Raw genomic sequence first — 18,648 nt, forward strand, 5'->3', positions numbered from 1 at the left:
GCCCATTAATATACAAAACTAGGCTGACCTTATATACACTCCAGTTTACCTACCCTCACCCTAACAGCTATTGGGCATGAGCATTTTAAGTGAAGGATGGTGGACTGTTTACTATGTAATTGGCCCCATAAGCTCATGGTGAATGGCACTATTAGGAGGTGTGGCTTTGTTGGAGGAAGTGCATCACTGTGGATCTTTGAGGGCTCATATATGCTTAAGCCACGCCCACTGTCTCAGACTGCTTCCTGTTACCTGCAAATCAAAGATATAGAACAGTCAGCTACTTCACCATTTCTGCCTGCCACCATGTCACACCATGATGATAAAGAGCTAAACCTCTGAAAACATAAGCCACCCTAATCACTCGTATTTCCTTTATACGAGTTGCTATGGTCATGGTGTCTCTTTACAGCAATAGAAACTCTAACTAAGACAGGCATATAAAAACTTCTTACAGCACCAGCTTTTACTGCCAGCACTGCAAAACACTTGAAGAACATTAGCAAAAGAGCCTCCATAAACCCAAAGTCAAAGTGAAGGCACTCCAACGTCAGGGGCATACACAATGGTAAAAGAGACCTGAGGGGTCCCTGAAGAGTTACAACATTATCTAATATGCCTTCTCTATACACCTGGATCCCATTTTAACAAATAAAGTCAAACACCAGAAACACACAGACACACACAGACACACACAGACACACACACACACACACACACACACACGAATGTCTGTGGTAAATACCCTCGGACTAGTAGTCAAAGAGCCTCAGCTGTAAAGCAGCAGGAGGAGCCACCACACCACATACTACAGGAAGGACATGGCAACCACTTGTCAAAGACCCCTCATCCCCTGCCTGGAGACCCATGCTGAGACAGAAAATAAGCAAGGTGTTACAGAGACTGACTGCCTCTTCCCTGCTTCCTAAAGTGCCTATGGGCACACTAAGAGCCACAGTAAAGAAGGAAAGAACAGGGCCCTTTGTAGAGCACTTCCTTTCCCACCAGGCTGATGGAGTTTGCTACTTGTCTCTCTGCACCACACCTTTAAAAGTCTTTCCAAAAGATCATTCCTCCCCCAAGAAAATCAGCATAAAAGTCAGATGAAAATGAACAGGTTCAAAGAGACAAGGCTGTATAGGAAACCCATGATTGCATGACAAAGACTAGTGAAGGAGGCAGTGCAGACATCAGGGAGGCATACAATGTTACAAACAACACAATACTTAGGGGCGTCATAAATGTGGCAAGTGGTGTTCCTGGATTAAAGGCTGCAGGTGCCCTTTGATTAGCTAAATTTTCTCTTCCTGTTTTCAAAATGTTCACAGCTTAGTAAAAGACAAAAGAAACATCAGAAAACAAAGTTGCTTATGCCCACAGACTTTTTAAAAATATGGCTATTAACTGAAACTTAGTAAGAAAGACAGACTAAAAATACACAGAGGTGTAGTTAACAATAGATTGTTATTGTTACACAAAACTCCAATTTTATAAAATATTTGAAGTCAAAATTAAAGGGAGTTTCTAAAGTTGTAAGAGAATTCAGAAGTCATCAAAAAGTAGAAATATATCATCTCCAAAAGAGACTTTGGCTTTACCCCAATTCTATCACTCAAGGTATAAAAGACAAAACTAGTATGTTTTATTACACACAATTCAATCATCAAACTAACATATCAATCCCATTTTATAAAAGAAATATAAAAATATAACTGCTTAGAATACAAAACTAAATGATCACTTCATAGATACTTTCCTGGTAGGTGAATTTGTAGAAAATTAACATTTTCTTTCCTACATTTCATGCATTTTTTTTAATTGGCTCACAAAAAGGAGGAAAATATAATTGATTCTATGTCAATGCCCCAGTCTGCACTAAGTGAAAAGAAGCAACCCCCTCCCAGTATTGAGAGAGCATAGCAGAAGAGCACCCAGCTCTTCCAGAGCCTGGATTCAAACTCACAAGGCAAAGCCTCAGGAGGTAGGGAGGAAAACACAGGCAGCCAGGGACAAAGACTCCATCTTAGTCTTCCTGGTCCTAAGAAAAGGTCTAGCAACAACAAACAAAGCAAGTGGACATGGTGCCACCTGGTGGTGGCCACCAAGAGCTGTCAAAGACAATTTTATAATCTTGACTGGCCAAGATTAAAGCTTCATTGTTCAAAATAGAATTCCTCTGTGACTGGTGAGAGATGCCAAATCTAGAGTCCCCTCTGAACCTCCCAAATCCCAATCTGCATGCACACAATGAGAAACCCTGGTCTTGAGAACAGTAGAAATGTTTAGCAAAATCATTTGTTTCCCACGTGATACCAAAGGCTGCCCTCCAAAGAGCTCAGTACCACTACCAGTAAACAGAGTACACGACTTTGGAAAGAGTAAATGGAGAAAGCCCTTTTGATTCTATTCTGTAGCTTGTTCATTCCCCCAGGTGGAAAACAAATACTTGTTCTAACAGGGCTGCGCTCAGGACCACCTGTGCAAACACCAGCACGTATCAGATTAGACTGATCAAGACGAAGATCAAGCAGCCTACAGGAGGAGCCACCACAAACTAGAACCTTTATTTGTCCTCGCAAATGATGAGAATGAGGACGCAGGGCGCACACAACTAAAGTTTAGATTCATCTTCATGGCTGTGCCCCAACACTCTTTTCCTTTGGTTCTTCCATCTTCTCCACTTCTACTTGAACAGAAAGGCCTCTTGAAGGGCTTAAATCTAAAAGCAGCCAGATATAGTGACAAGTAACTTACTTACATACAGTCTAAATAAATAAAAGTAAATTTTAAGTTCTCCAAACCCATAAGTCATATTCATCAATAGCCATATGTGACTAATAGATATCACGTCAGACTAAAGGAATGTAGAACACTTCCATCTCCTCAGATGTTACATTACATAGAGCTGATCTAGAAAATTATCCAACTGTCTCCTTAGTTTTTAAAATCATACTACAGGAAAAAAATCTTAAAAACAAAATACAACTCCATGCAGCTATATACATTCAAAGGAGCAGTGTGAAATGTTCCCATGCAGAGTTACATTCATGGACAGACTTCTATAAGGGCTCTATCTAGGAACACTTTGGTAAACAGAGAACTCAACAATCCCTTTCTGACACTGAATTCCTTTTCTTGCTTGATTGTATCTTGCTGGGGTTTTTTTTTCACTTTTAATTCTATATTTCTCAACTTTCTTTCACTATTCCTTCAGCATAGCAAGAAATATCTTCATGATCAATGTTTTGAAACATCTCTGTATAATCTTTTTTTTTATTTTATTTTTTTTTATTTTTTTTCATCTCTGTATAATCTATATCTGACAATGAGAATTTGGTTCGATGAGAGCTGGAGCCAGGGAGAACTGGGGCCAATGAGAGCTGGAGCCAGAGAGAACTGGGGCCAATAAGAGCTGGAGCCAGGGAGAACTGGGGCCAATGAGATCTGGAGTCAATGAGAACTGAAGCCAATGAGAGCTGGAGCTAGAGAGAACTGGGGCCAATGAGAGCTGGGGCCAGGGAGAACTGGGGCTTTAGACTGGAGCAACCACTGTCAACTAGACTACCTGGGAAGCCAACTAGCAATCCTGGAATACTGCACATTCATTCCTCTTGTACCTGCTTCTCTGCTAGCAAGCACAACTTAGCTCTGATGAGCACAATGGAAGCCAGCATAGAGTTCACTGAGCTTCACCTGGTTCCAAAACCTGGCTGCTTAATTAATGTCAAGGAGAAGGAGGAAGGCTGTGTCAAGGTTAGGGTGCGACTCAGAGGTGGAGAGAGCACTTGCTTAGCAAGGACAAGTCCCTGGGTTCCAACCCTATCATCATAATAAATTAAAGCCTGTCTCAGATGACATGTCTTTAGGGTTAGATGATATTAAAAGGTCCCATTAAAAAAGTAATTCAAGCCATTCTAAGAAGATAAGAATTAATAATAATTATGCAAACACATCAACCACTTCCTATTAACTAATGTCCTTTTTTTATTATCGCTTTTTTGTTTGTTTATTTGTTTTTGAGACAGGGTTTCTTTGTGTAGCTTTGGAGCCTGTCCTGGAACAAACTCTGTAGACCAGGCTGGGCTCGGACTCACAGAGATCTGCCCACCTCTGCCTCCCAAGTGCTAGGATTAATTTTGTTATCTTAAAACTTCCAAATTCATAGGCAAAACTTTAGATTTCTAAAATTGTATGAAGGTCATTCTGAAATCGAGATTATATAAACAAGTTATCAAAAAGCACATCACAATGGTTGGTGAATTAAACTATCCTACAAAAGGGAAAGTTTACTTAGAACATGCATACATTTAAAAACAAAGCCTGGTATATCAGTCTGAAGTTTGAACGCCCATGGGATGGGGAGAGTTGAGACTCCACAAATATGGTTCACTCTTCTCATTACCATGGCCTCATGGAAACAACAGAAGAGATTTTAAATTAATAAGTAAAAGTTAAGACAGTGGGGAAATGCTACGGTGTGGGGGGGGAGGTGTTCATGAAAATTAGGTTCAATTTTCCCGGCATAAGAGGTTTGTCTTATGGGTACTGAAGAGCTTGCTCAGGGATTAAGAATACTTATTGTTCTTCAGGAGGGCCCAGGTTTGATTCCCAGAACCAGTAGGTTGGCTCACAGCCAACAATGTAACAATGGGATCTGACACCCATTTTCTAGACTCTAGCAATATGGTGCACTTACATACATAGACAAAACACTCATATCCATTAAACAAAAATAATAAATCTTTTTTAAAAACTCTTGCTGGGTGGTGATTGCGCACACCTTTAATCCCAGCACTTAGGAGGCACTAGTAGGTGGATCTCTGTGAGTTCAAAGCCAACATGGTCTATCGAGTTCCAGGACATCCATGGCTACACAAAGAAACCCTGTCTCTAAAAACAAAACAACAAGAACAAAAATCTCACCAAACTCTGACAATTCCAATAATCCTGAGATGACATCAGACTATCTTCCACCCCCAATAACTCACTCCCCATAGCTGCCTTCATTTAGCCACTGAAGGGAGTGAATCTTTCTGAGGAACTTAAATATCTGCAGGATACAGACACTGACCATTTCATATGCATTATCAATCTAGTCTTTCCTTTACAAATATAAATGATGAGAAAATCAGGAGATAGTTAAAGGAAAGCAAAAGTGCCAAAGAGAAAAAGGGAAGGGGATCAGCAAAACCTCAACAGTAACATAAATAATTTGGGGGGGGGGGGCATTCTTTAAATGTACGTAGATATAGTAGCATTCTTAAATGCAATCCAAGATGAAGCAAATAAAACAATAAGCCAAGCCACTGCAGTAAGAAACAGGCTGGAGAGATGGTTTGGTGGTTGAAAGCACTGGCTGCTCTGCCAGAGAACCACGTCAATCCCCAGCACCACGTGGCCGCTTACAACCATCTGTAATCCAGTTTCAGGAGCTCTAACACTCTTACGGCCTGTGAGGGCAGCAGGCACACGGTGGTGTAATGACACTCATGCCTGCAAAACTCATACACATAAAATAAAATTTCTTGAGGGAAAAAATAAAACAAGAAAGAGTTTTTAGAAATTAAAATCATGGTTTTCAAGTTTTAAAATGTAACAGTGCACAATGGGAAATACATAAGGAAAAGACGAAGACCAAATTAAGTGTGTGTGTGTGTGTGTGTGTACTGAAGAATTGTCTGTATTCTGTCAATCATATTTTGAATAAACGCTGATAATAAAGGCAGGAAGTATAGGCAGGTCAACCAGACAGGAAACAGAGGTGGGGCGATGAGAACAGAATTCTAGGAAGGAGGAAGCCCATTCCTCCCAGTCCAGCCCAGACTACCGAAGAAACATGTGAGCTGCCCTGCTGAGAAAGGTACCAAGCCACGTAGCTAACATAGATAAGAATAATGGGTTAATATAAGCTACGAGAGCTAATAAGAAGACTGAGCTAATGGGCCAATCAGTTTATAACTTAATGTAGACTCTGTGTGATTTTCTTTGGGGCTTGCCGGATGTGGGGAACTGGGCAGGGCAGAAACCCTAACAAGCAGGCCCCCTCATGTTACACACACACACACACACACACACACACACACACACAAACTCAAGAAACTTATCCAATGACTTAATAGTAGTAGAAAAAAGCTGCAAGAGAATAAAATGATAGGAGATATTTTCCCTGAGCTAAGAAAGATTAAAAGGAACCAGCAAGTGCCACAAAAGAATAAGACCTCTACCCTGATATGTCCCAAGGAAATTTGAGAACTTGAGGCTAGATAATGTTCTAGAAAAAGAAATGACTAACATCAGACTTCTGAACAGTGGAAACAAGGGTTAAAAGGAAATTAAATATTTTTTCAAAGTTGTCACACAATTTTATAGAATATTGTCTAAAACTAAAGAGATGATATATTTACTAATACCAGAAAAGGTTGCCACTAAATGATGGCAGGTTACTGATGGAGAAATACAGCCTAACTACAAAGGATAACAAGAGGGGATAGCAAATTGCTATCAATAAAATAGAATAACTATATCCAAATTATCAATCAATATGAAGATAAAGACATTTTCATAAACTCCTTATTTTGACCACCATGCCTCCTCCATGAAAAACTTCTCTCGAGTAGGCAGTCTTACAAATCGAAAAAGAAATCAATAGAAGTATAAAAGTCATACATGAGTACAGGAGCTATCAGAGAGCACTACCTAAAGAGGATCACATTGAAAAAGCAACGGTTTCAAAACAGTTGATGATTCACTTCTGTGGGCCCAGCCATGCCGCTTATGGTAGGAAGAATAATATTTTATACAATCACACTACCCTGAAAATGCCACCCACTGGTTTCCAATTTTAGAATCAACCCATAGATGAAGCAGGGAAAACTTAAAGAGTTAAGGATAGAAGATAAATGATACAAACGACATCACCATACAAGCCCAGCAGTAGAACTGGAACAACCATCCACTCTTACACTGCAGTCTCTACAAATCAACAGTCAAGAAATACAGGTGTAAGTTTATTTTGAATTGTCAGCAGTGATCATTTTTGAGCAGTAGACTTAATTTTGGTCGTCTTCTATTCTACATGTTTTTCCCTTTTTTCCATGTGCATACATACTATTGAAATGTAGACCTAGAAATGTTCCAAGAACACTAGAGATGCTCTATAAGAGTTATCTCATTCTGTCATTACAAACACATTTTCTGAACAGTGAGGGGAAAGATCTCAATTCCATCTACACGTACAAAGAAAAGATAAATTAATTTGCATCTAATATCCAGAACCAGTTCCCTAACACCTCCCCAGAAAAATAAATTCACTGTGCTGTACCTGATAGGCCCTTAGAACTCGAAGCCAGCTTTTCCAGGTGACTGTTAATTTTCTCAATAGCTTTGAAGTTCTTGTTCCTCTTCAGAACATCCACAGGAGACCGAGAGTGTAGATCTAGCAGAGTAGGGTCTGCTCCAAAGCTCAGTAGCATCTGCACATCTTCTGTTTGTCCTAGGGCAGGCCAAAATGAAAAGGGGGGATGCTCATGGTTCCTTCTATAAGGAGAAGTCCCCATGAGTGCTCAGGGACTCGGGTTCCTCTTATTTAGGAACCTAAACTGACAGTTTAGGCAGTCCACCCAAATGCCCCCCCCAAAGCAAGGAGTCCTGGTGTGGAGTGGGAAGGACAATAGCTTTTAAGAGGTTCAGAAGTGCGCTCCTCTCTACCTTTCTCCCCTCTCCTTGGCAACAAGCAAAGAGAGGGGAAATCTGGTTACTAGGCAACAGTTACAGCTGTAAGGATAAGAGCAAGCTGTGACTTCAGATTTCTTTATCCCCTGGGGAGGAAAGAGAATATTGCTCCAGAAAAAATTAAATAAATTATTTATATATAAAATATACATATATATTACACTACACATACACACACACATACACACACACACACGAGCCTGTCTGGTGATATAAGAAAAAAGTAGCAACTGCTTTGGCATCAGGGTTTTCTATTGTTGTCATTGTTACCACTCTCTAACCTTCTGGCTATCAGCTCCATTTGAGTTCTGATATACCTATCTGACAAGCATCAAGGTGTCTCAGTGATCACAGATTTGACACGCTTCGGATTGAAACAGGTATGTCCCTGGGGAGCACAGGACTTAGGCAGGTACAGAGAATTAAATCAGTGTTAGCCTTCATCTCCCCCGTGTACTATTCACTAAAGCTTGCTGTCTGACAGGGATCTCCCATCTCTGTACTCACAGCTGCTTCTCTCACCATGCAAAAATTAAAAACTTATACTTCCTATACATCAAGATCTTAGTGTGGTTGGCACAATACTAAGCCCTAGGAGTCCTGATTCATGGTGTTTGTATACCCAATCATGTATTTATTAATTTAGGTACTTCAGTAATGAGATTAAGACAGATTATCCAGTTAGGCATGACCTAGTTATGAGAGTCAGATGCCAAAGTTCTGAAGATCATACAGGAAAACCAATCATCAAAGATTCAAAGATGAGAGGGACTTAATGCACCAGTTCTCTCCTTCTGGTTTTAAAGGTAGAGGATGCTACAGAGTGACTATATGTGGCCCTATGGAAACTCAGAGCAACTTCTGGAAGACATTCAAAAAAGAAAATTGAGACCTTAACCCAGCATCTTAGATTCTGCTTCACCAAATATGCCTGAAACCAGACCTGGAATTCCAGATGAGACATAGCCAAAGCCAACATGTTGAATTCGGCCTTTCTGGAAAACCACTAGAAGACCCAGTCTCACCAGGCCAGACTACTGACCCACAACAGTCTGTGAGTAAAAAATGTGTGTCAAACAAAGGAAGGGCGTGTCACTACAAGTCCCCACACTGTCAGTACTTTGTTACCCAGCACAGGGAACTAAAGCAATTATAAACAAGGGAGGTTAAAAACTTCCTACCTGCAGGGTATCAGATGGTCAATGAAAACTAACTGGGGCTTGTTTCAAAAGGCTCTACGTGAGCTGGCAAGATGACTCAGCAGGTAAAGGCACTTGCCACTAAGACTAACAACCTAAGTTCAACTCTGGAACCCATATGATGGAAGAAAGAGCATCAATTCCCAAAAGCTGTCTTCTACTTACACACATCACACACACACGGTGTTGATTAAAAAAGGAGAAGAAACAGAAGAAGAAGGAGAGAGGGAGAGGGAGAGGGAGACGGAGAGGGAGAGGGAGGGAGGGAGGGAGAGGGAGGGAGAGAGAGAGAGAGAGAGAGAGAGAGAGATCTCTATTTCCAATGTTGCTTGCCATCAAAAGATCACAGCTCAGTCTCACTCACCAAATCTGCTCCAGATGATAATACCACCATGTTGTGGGAACTCCTTAAGCCAATAGCCTTTAAGATACCACCCCACTTAGGACGTGGTCATGCACTACAAGTGCAGACGAAAAGTAGGTGCAGCCCTTCTTTTCTGCTGGATTCAGTTCCAGTTCTCAGTGTACACAAAGGACTGCGATCACTACCCTTACTGTGAGTTTAATCCCCAAATAAATAAACCTTTGTTATACTCCATTCCGGGCTATTGTGGTACTCTTTGATACTACTACACCACCAAGCATAAGTGCCACCATTCCTGCCACCTCCATCCACTGACACTGGGAATTCATTACCATTGTAGAAAACAAAAATGTTCTGTATTTGTTTGAAACAGGATCTCACTATGTAGAGCAGACTGGCCTCAAACTAAAAAGATTCACCTGTCTCTGTCTCCTCAATGCTAGGATTAAATGTATGTGCCACCACACATGATGAAAAAAAAAAGTTTTCTTACATAAACAAGAGAAAGTACAAAATGATGGGTCTGAGAGTTTGGGGGAAGAGAGTGTCATCAAAGAGTCAATGGGAGTGAGCAGCTTTCCTCCTTCAAAGTCTAACAAGGCTTTTCATGTCACAATAACCAACTTCTCTTCAGCTATGCCAATCTCTCTCTCTCCTACATGTGGACTGTATAGCACTGTGTTGTATAATAGGATGTAATTCCCACGTTAGGTTCTAAGGGCCATGAAGACCATGGTGGTTGCCTGGTTCACAGGTCTGGCATAGAATAAAGGCACTTTGTAGCACACAGTAAGGAAGTATGTGGAGTGTAGCCAGAAGTCTAAGTTCTTGAGTCATTTAACCCCACAGAAGTCACTTGAAAGAGCCCAGTGATTCTCCTCTCACCTACCTCCTTCCTGCTTACGCCTGTTTTCCCAGTCATAGTCAATTCAAGGCAAAGTCTGGTCTTCTGTGTGGGTTTTCTAATGTCTGCAAGCACTGGACCCACAACACGTTTTCCAGCATAATAGCTCTACTCACGCTTGATGGAATAGCCTGGGAAGTGAGCAGCAGCAACATGCAGGACAGTGCAGCCAGCTTCATCTCTGTGGTTGATGTGGCCTTTCCACTCAGGCTTGTGCTCCATTATCCACCTGAAAAGCTGATTTTCTCCTGGACAGAAATAAGTTACAAATATTATTTCTACATAAAATTAAAAAAGCAAATCAACTGTATGCTCCCCCTAAGGGAGCAAAATGGTGACTATAGCACACATTTCTATTCTCCAGCAGAAGGTATGAAGGGAAGCAGGCATTTCATTATAATCTCAGGTTAGGTACCCTAGAAGGCTAACAGGAATCTTACCCATGTGTGGTAATAGGGGCGGCGGGGCTGCATTCTCAGCACCCCCGGCCGCCTGCCCGGCTAGCTTATGCCCAAAATAATTACACAGACACTGTATTCTTTTAATCACTGCTTGGCCCTTTAGCCCTAGCCCTTACTGGCTAATCCTGTTATCCCGATCAACCCATCTCTAATAATCTGTGAGAACCGGTCTTACCCCGGGAAGATTCTAGCCTAGTCCATCCTGGGTCGGAGCTTCATAGCGTGCGTCTGCCCAGGATCCAGGAGCATGGCGTCTCTCTCAGGCGTATGCTCCTGAGAGGAGAGCTGTCGCGTCTCTGAGCTCACTTCCTGTTCCTCCCAGTGTTCTGGTCTGATTACTCCACCTACCTATGTCCTAACCAATAAAATAGGCCAGGGCAGTTCCTTTATTAGCCAATGACCTTCCTCCATCACCCATGTAGCTTACTGAGGGGAAAAACTTGGGAGTAAAGGGGTGAACAAGGCAGAGCAGGGCAGGGAAAGGAGCTAAGCAAGGGCATGGCCTAAGCTACATCTGGTTCCAGCTATTGTACAGAAGAGAAAGGACGGAGTCTTGACCTTCAGGACATAAGCAAATTCTAATCTTCACATGTCTCCTCATTTAAAAGTTGGGTCCAGGATTAGACTGCTTTTAGTCAGGCTCTGCCGTTACATATTTGTCTACAAATCCCTGTGTAAGAGGAAGAATGGCATCGTGTACAAAATCCCAAGTATATCAAGTGGATAATGGTGGAGTACAAATAAAAGACAAAAGAAAAAGTCCCAAGCACTGCCACCCCAATCCTCTCCAGGAAGATGACACAGCCTAGAAGAGCTAAACAGAGCTCTCTCAGCTCCTTCTGGTCCAGGAAGATCAAACTTACACCTCCCAAAAAACACAAGTTTCTATCTTAAGTGTTGGTATGAGTGTTTGTGTGTTAATGACAAACTCAAATATTTAATTTTGTAAAGCAAATGATAAAGCTTTAAGGAGTCTATTTTATGAAAATGGAAGTTCTATTAGGTCTAGTGGAACCTGCCTGTAGTCCCAGCTACTGTGGAAGCCAAGGCAAGAGGAAGACAAATCCAAGAGTTAATTAAAAGCCAGAGAGAGACTCAAAATTAAATGGGTGTGAGATGAGAGTAGCTGAGTGGCAGACAGCTTGTTTAGCATGTATAAAGGCCCTTTTTTCTTTACTAAGAGAGAGACGGGGAGGAAGGGGGAAGAAAAGAACGGGAAAGATAGTGTGTGTGCAGTCCTTGGCAATACAACCAACTGTTAAAGTATCAGTTCATGGTCCTTTCAAGGATCCTCCAGTCACAGTCCCAAAACACAGTTGCAGGTCCTCTGGGCTACACAGAAAAACATGCTGAGGGTCAGAGCTAGACAAGCTACCTCTTTCATAACAGTTCTCTCTTCCAATCCATATCTGAAGCTCTACTCTTCTGTCTAGACTTTAAAAACACAAGATCTTTGCAAGCTGAATCTCTGTCAACTACTCAGTGCCAGGAGAAATAAATATGCTTTGTCCTCACCAAAAACCAGAATCGCTTGGATAGACTGCCTTCAAGTAGCTCAACTCTGGGCAGAGTCCTGTGCCTCTGAGCTGTCAAGAAGCTAGGTAGGTATGCAAACAGGAGAACACTCACTTGCTTGGATGCAGAGCCGCATGAGGGTATGGAGAGGGTTGGGTCCTATGGTTTCAACATTTGCGCCAATGGAGATGAGCCACTGAACCAGCTTGGGTACTTGCTCCATTTTCTCATAAAGCCCGATGAAGACATACTTCTTGAAAAAAAAAAAACAAGACACACAAACAAAGTCATGAAAGTTACTACATCAATACAAAACTTAAGTTCCTTCAACCTCGCAGTTTTGAATCGGTAAAACATGAGTTAACTATTCTCAGCCCAAGATCACCATAAATAACACATCTACAATGAAGCAGCTACTGGGGAAGTCCTAAACACAACTGACATAGTCTCCTATAAAGGCACATTTCTAGAATCGTCCCCCTTACCTCAAAGAGGCTTTTCAGTGACAACTCAGAGACATAGATATTGCTTGGTATCCGGTCTTTCTTTGCTGACAAGAGTAGAAATGACTGCTTGCAAGGAAGAACAAGAAAAGGTTGGCATAGCAATCTTCTCCATGACTTATTAGAACAGAAAGGTTATTATTGTATGACCCAACAACAACAAACAAAAACAAGATTCATCTACTTTTTAAGCTACCTACAAAGTTTGTCAGACTAAGTCATGATAACCAGTCTCTCTGTCTAGCCACCTTCCTGGCTGACTGTAAGCAAAGCTCTTTCCACATTCCCTCACAACCTGCTAAAGACAAGATTCTCTAATATCAAACATCTTAGCAGGAGATGAGGGCAGCCTGGTGTCACACAAACCTAAAATTCCAGGCTCTGTATAACCATGCCTAGAGACACCTCTCCCATACACATCCTTGCCATTGGACTAGGAGTGTAGAAACTCAGACTAAGGCCATATTTTGCTTCTAGATCCTTTCAGCTTGGTGTACAGTTAATGCTCGCCTTCCACAGGCCCACTGTCCATGTCCAGCCCTAGATAATACACTGAGGACTCTGACAGTCAACACCGCTGGCTTGGCTTTTAAGATGCCTCAGTCTCCAGTACTTGAAAACGACCTAGACATCACACAGCTAGGATGTTGGGCCTGCCCCCTTGGGCTGGATTCTTGAACCTTCCCTTGATTGTGTAGGGTGAACATGTCAGATTATTATAAAGATCCTTAGCTCAGTAGTTAGAGATTGCTCAGTGGTTAAGAATACTGGCTGCTAAAGGCGCAAGCCTTTAATCCCAGCACTCGGGAGGCAGAGGCAGGTGGATCTCTGTGAGTTTGAGACCAGCCTGGTCTACAAGAGTTAATACCAGGATAGGCTCCAAAGCTACAGAGAAACCCTGTCTCGAAAAACCAAAAAAAAAAAAGAATACTGGCTGCTCTTCCTGATGATCACAGTTCATTTCCCAGCACCCATATGACAGCTCACAACCACTTATAACTCCAGTTCAGAGGACCTGATGTCTTCTTCTGCACCCCTTGAACACCAGGCAAACATGTAGTACACAGACATACATGCAGTCAAAAAAAAAAAACTTGTTATCTCAGTGCTTAGCATATTGTAAGACTTCAACACACACTAGCAGATTAACACCCGCTTAACCGTTCTTTTTAAATTTTCAGCAAAACCCTGAGGAAAAAAAGTAAAGTAACTTTGTATGCTGCAACTTACAAATGAAAATCTGAGATTCAAAGGAGTAAATCTGAGATCTAAGTAGTAATTAGATGATTAAGGCTCAAGGACACCGCCAGCCTCTTTTAGCTGTTATTCACCAATTAGCAATTTCTTTTTTTTTTTTGTTTTTTTTTTTCGAGACAGGGTTTCCCCGTAGTTTCTAGAGCCTGTCCTGGCACTAGCTCTTGTAGACCAGGCTGGCCTCGAACTCACAGAGATCCGCCTGCCTCTGCCTCCCAAGTGCTGGGATTAAAGGCATGCACCACCACCGCCTGGCCCAATTAGCAATTTCTTAAAACTACACAGAAACCTTGAGTTGTGAAGATGGCTCCTTTGGTAAAGTGCATGTCATGTAAGTAAAGGGATCTAAGTTCAGGTCCTAAGCATCCACTTAAAAAGCCAGGCACAGAAACAGCCAGAAACAGAAACAGCGGGACAAGAGAAGACAGGTCAATCTCTAGCCTAATGATGAGCTCCAGGTTCAGTGACAGATCCTGTTCAACAAAATAAGGTGGAGAGTGACTGAATAAGGCACTCCACATCAACCTCAGTCCCTCCCCAAGCACCACACACACACAAACACATGCCCATGCATCTGCATGCACATATGCACACACAAAGAAGTACACATCACATACACTATACATACCAGAGGCCATCCACACAGAGAATAAATAAAAATATATGTTTTTAAGAAGCTATTCTGGTATCAAGATAAAGAAATAATACATTCCTTTGGTATCATGAGAAGAAATGATTTTAAAAGAGTGTGTTATCCTAGTGTGAGAGCCACCTCCTGTACTCACATGCCATAATCCTTTCTTTGCCAACTTCTCTATTACAGATTGCCACACTTCTGTTGAAAATCCAGCATTGAAAATATGATCAAAGCAGGGCAAGAAACTCTGCAAAACAATGGAGTCACCTGAAAAAAAATTCCATAGTTTAGAAACTTTCAAGTGAGCGAAGTCTAGAGCCTTGAGGAAATGTTCCCCAATGAAGACCACATAAAGTCAAAAGGTAAGTTAAAGACCTCAGGAGGAATACTCACTTCAAAGTATAAAGTTCATTCTGATTGAATGGGTAACAATCATTTTAAGTTTGCCCAGGGCTAGATACTGTCAGCGCAGCAGACTGCAGCATCTCTGGCAAGGGATGTAATACACAAGTTCCCTCTGAGCCCTTTTGGAATGAGCAATAAGGTCTCTGATCCCTGGGCAAGGAGTGTCACAGCTATAATGCCAAACACATATTGTGAGGCATCACAGGACCTTCCATCATCCCTCTAGGTTAATTTCATAATAAACAAGGTGTCAATGAAATGGTACAGCATATGAATGCTTGCTACACAGTCTGAAAACTTAAGAAAGAAGATAAATACACACTGAGATGCATAGCGTTATTTAAAAAATAATTTTAGCAGGTTAGAGAAAAATACTTGAAAGTCACAGAAAAGAACAAAATCATCTAACACAAGTTTAGTAAGTAGGAAATCTCTACCCACCAACAAAGGAAACTTACAAGCTATAAAATAAGACTCCAAAAGCTTTAAGTCATTAAAGTAATCAGACTTTCCTGTTTTTACAAAGGTACAAGCCACTGAAGTTTCCAAAATGCTTTCTGGTAGGACCAATTTCATTCCAACAGAATATTCTAGTCACCCTGAAGAACACCCTGAAGTCATTTTCCCATGAGGTATTTGAAGTAAGTGACAGGTTTAAAATACTTTCTCCCAGTTTGACTTACTGCTCAAAGTTGTGAAGATTCCGACAAGGAAATCAGGAATCTGCACTTGGTCTGAGGTTCTCTGCAAAAGTCGCAGACCCTCAAAAAACATGCGAGCAGCTTCATAAGGCTGGAGCAAGTGCAGCAAGGAGTAACCAGCCCTATAGTAACCCTGGAAAAGAAAAGGTAAAGCTGATGTTCCATCCTCTGGCCTGCAGCCACGACAGAGAAGAACAGCAAGACTGCACATGAGGATCCTACTCCAGAGCCTTCACTGTGTTCAAAGAAGCTCTCCCCCTTCTTTCACACTCACTCTCTTTGTCTCTGATCCTCTCCCCCCCCCCGTGTGTGTGTGTGTGTGTGTGTGTGTGTGTGTGTGTGTACACGAGACTGGGGGGGGGGAGGCTTATGTGGAAAGCAGAGGTCGAATTCAGGTGTCTTCCCCTATTGCTCTCCACCTTACTATTTTTTAACAAGATCTCTCACTAAACCATTCCAACAAGACTGAGCAGATGACCAACCAGTCCCCAGAATCCACCTATCTCCCTCTCCAACTAGTGATGGGGTTACAAGCATGGGAGTACTGGGGGTCCAGACTAAGGTCCTCATGCTTGCACAGCAAGCACTTTCTCCCCTGAGTCATGTCCCCAGTCCCAAGAAGAGCTTCTAAGATGGCTTTCCACATTATACTCTGTGCTGTGTCTTTCTGATCCCTCTTACCTGTTAGGAAAATGTGTAACCATGTCCATCTCTATAGCCTCTGAAACATCTCAGATGACAGAGAGGGAAAGCATGAGTACAGCTTATTGTTCATACTGTGTATCACAGTCTGAGCAGGAGAATGAAGTGTCCTATGGCTGGGGTTCAGAAAAAGTGAGACTTCTGTGCAAATGCAGAAGTTGTTCCTTGTTCCCTTTACTCAAAGTAAACACAATTTCCACTGGTATATAAGAAAAAACTGCAATGACAAGCACTGAGAGCTACTCAGCTCGGTATTATAAGCAATAGAAACAAGAAGCAAAAAAAAAACATATTATTTTTTCTGTGAAAAGAAGAAAATTACAACTAAAAGGGAGATGAGGCCAACAAGATGGCTCAGTGAGTAAAGGCATTTACTGACAGGCCTAATGACCTGAATTCAAGTCCAAGACCCACATGTACAGGCAAGACCAAATCCACAAGTTTTCCTCTGACTCCACACATATTAGGGCACGATTATGCTCCCACACACAAATTAGTTAATTAGCATAACATAAGTAATATTTAAGAGGAAGAATGGTCTGGTTTTACAAATACCCAAGTGTAGGATTCCACATAAGAATAAAAGCACACTGCCTCCCCAGTTCTGTCAACTGCAGTGGCAGGGACCCACCAAGACTACTGTCAGAATTAACAGAAGGGATCACAACCTGGGTTGATGCAAAAGCAAGCACTTAGAAATTCCACTTAATCTTAAACCTCTCAGTATTTATTTGTCTGAATTAACCTTTCTTAGAATGTCTAAGGAGCTCCAGTAGCAACTTGAGAAAAGGGGAAAACTATATCTGTACTGTGTTGGGTTTGTTGGGCTTTGGGGTCTTCCCAAGCATGTGAGCTAGCACAGAATTTCCCATTTATTTGTTTCCTCAGATCTAAAATGTCATCTTTTATTCTGTGGGGATGAAGAGAATGGGAATATTCTAACTCTACACATGTTGCTTTAGCATGAAGATTAATTTATGATGAAGGCATTTGTGATTCAAAGAGGCAGAGTAAAGCCTTCCTGGAGCTGGAGCCTCCCTCTCCCTGCACACAGAATCTCCTGGGGGGACCATTATCATAAACCCAACTGAGGAAGCTTTGGGTCACAGTGAAGAACAGCCATCAGCACTGAGGTGGCTGCACACAAATCTGCTCCCTAAAACAGCCCTTGAGTTGCATGTGTTTCCTCCACAGGTTACAGTTCCTACCCCTAAGCCCCTTTCCCTTGTCTTTTCATTCTTGTTCAAAAAAAAAAAAAAAATAGCATAAACTTTCAGACTTGTCTCCTTCATTATAATCTTCTAAGAAATCGCCATAAAAATAGCAACAAATCAAATTTATGCTTTTTCTCAGCTTAATTCACTGAGGCTCCAGCCACTGAACTAAAAGAAGTTAGCATTTTCCTCTACTACAGAGAACAGTGAGACAGGGAAGAAAAGACACTTAGGAGCACTGAGTAAGAATGGAGGAGCGGCTGTGCTTTCTATGCTGTTAGAAACTAGGACAATCACCACACAAGGAAACCGGGAATATCATTCAAAACTTCCTCAGGCCACAGCCAGAACTGTAGGAATGTATGCCAGGCCCAACTACTCTCCACCCTAGCATACACCTGAGAAGACGTCTCAGAAATGTGCTTCCATTTTCAAGTTCAGTAACGTCTAAAGTGTCTATCCTCCACCCTGGGAATGGAGCTCAGTAGAGGAGTGCTTTCCTAGCATGTACTAAAGGTAAATGCCTACTTATAATGCAAATTTTCAAGTCTCCCTCTGAATATTTGAGTCATTTGTGGCTCTAACTTCCCCACCTTTTCCTATTGTGTTCTGCTGCCAACTATTTTGTTTAGTATCCTGATGTGGGAGGTCCTTCTGTCTCTGTGTTGCTTTTATTGGTTAATGAATAAAGCTGCTTTGGCCTATAGCAGGGCAGAATAAAGTCAGACTAAAAGATATAGAGAGAGAGTAGGCGGAGTCAAAGAAATGCCATGTAACTACTGAAGGAGACAGATGCCCTGGAACCTTACTGGTAAACCATGAGCCTCGTAGTGATACACAGATTAATAGAAATGGGTTAATTCAAGATGTAAGAGCTAGCTAGGAATACACTGGAGTCATTGGCCAAACAGTGTTGCAACTAATATAGTTTCTGTGTGAGTATTTCGGGTGCCGGCAGCTGAGAAACGAACAAGCTGCCTCCATCTACAGTATTCCCTTAATTCTTGCAGCCCTAGGCATCATCTCATTTTACAGTTAAGGAACCTGAGTTGTAGCAG

At 41.8% G+C, this 18,648-nt stretch overlaps 1 protein-coding gene across 1 annotated transcript in view; it reads right to left on the reverse strand.

The window, feature by feature from the left end:
* Positions 1–18,648, reverse strand: part of Trank1 (tetratricopeptide repeat and ankyrin repeat containing 1) — an 88,446-nt gene that overhangs the window by 41,408 nt on the left and 28,390 nt on the right. The window contains exons 3-8 of the mRNA XM_041677004.1: positions 15,657–15,807; positions 14,717–14,835; positions 12,660–12,743; positions 12,289–12,427; positions 10,315–10,446; positions 7,322–7,492 (exon numbers count right to left, since the gene is read on the reverse strand). Of these exons, the coding sequence (XP_041532938.1) occupies positions 7,322–7,492; positions 10,315–10,446; positions 12,289–12,427; positions 12,660–12,743; positions 14,717–14,835; positions 15,657–15,807 (796 nt within the window). The remainder of the gene's footprint in view (positions 1–7,321; positions 7,493–10,314; positions 10,447–12,288; positions 12,428–12,659; positions 12,744–14,716; positions 14,836–15,656; positions 15,808–18,648) is intronic.

Source organism: Microtus oregoni, unplaced genomic scaffold (genome assembly GCF_018167655.1).
Source record: "Microtus oregoni isolate MIOR12 unplaced genomic scaffold, Mior012 000028F_ref0000031, whole genome shotgun sequence".
In the NCBI taxonomy this organism is placed as follows: Eukaryota; Metazoa; Chordata; class Mammalia; order Rodentia; family Cricetidae; genus Microtus; species Microtus oregoni.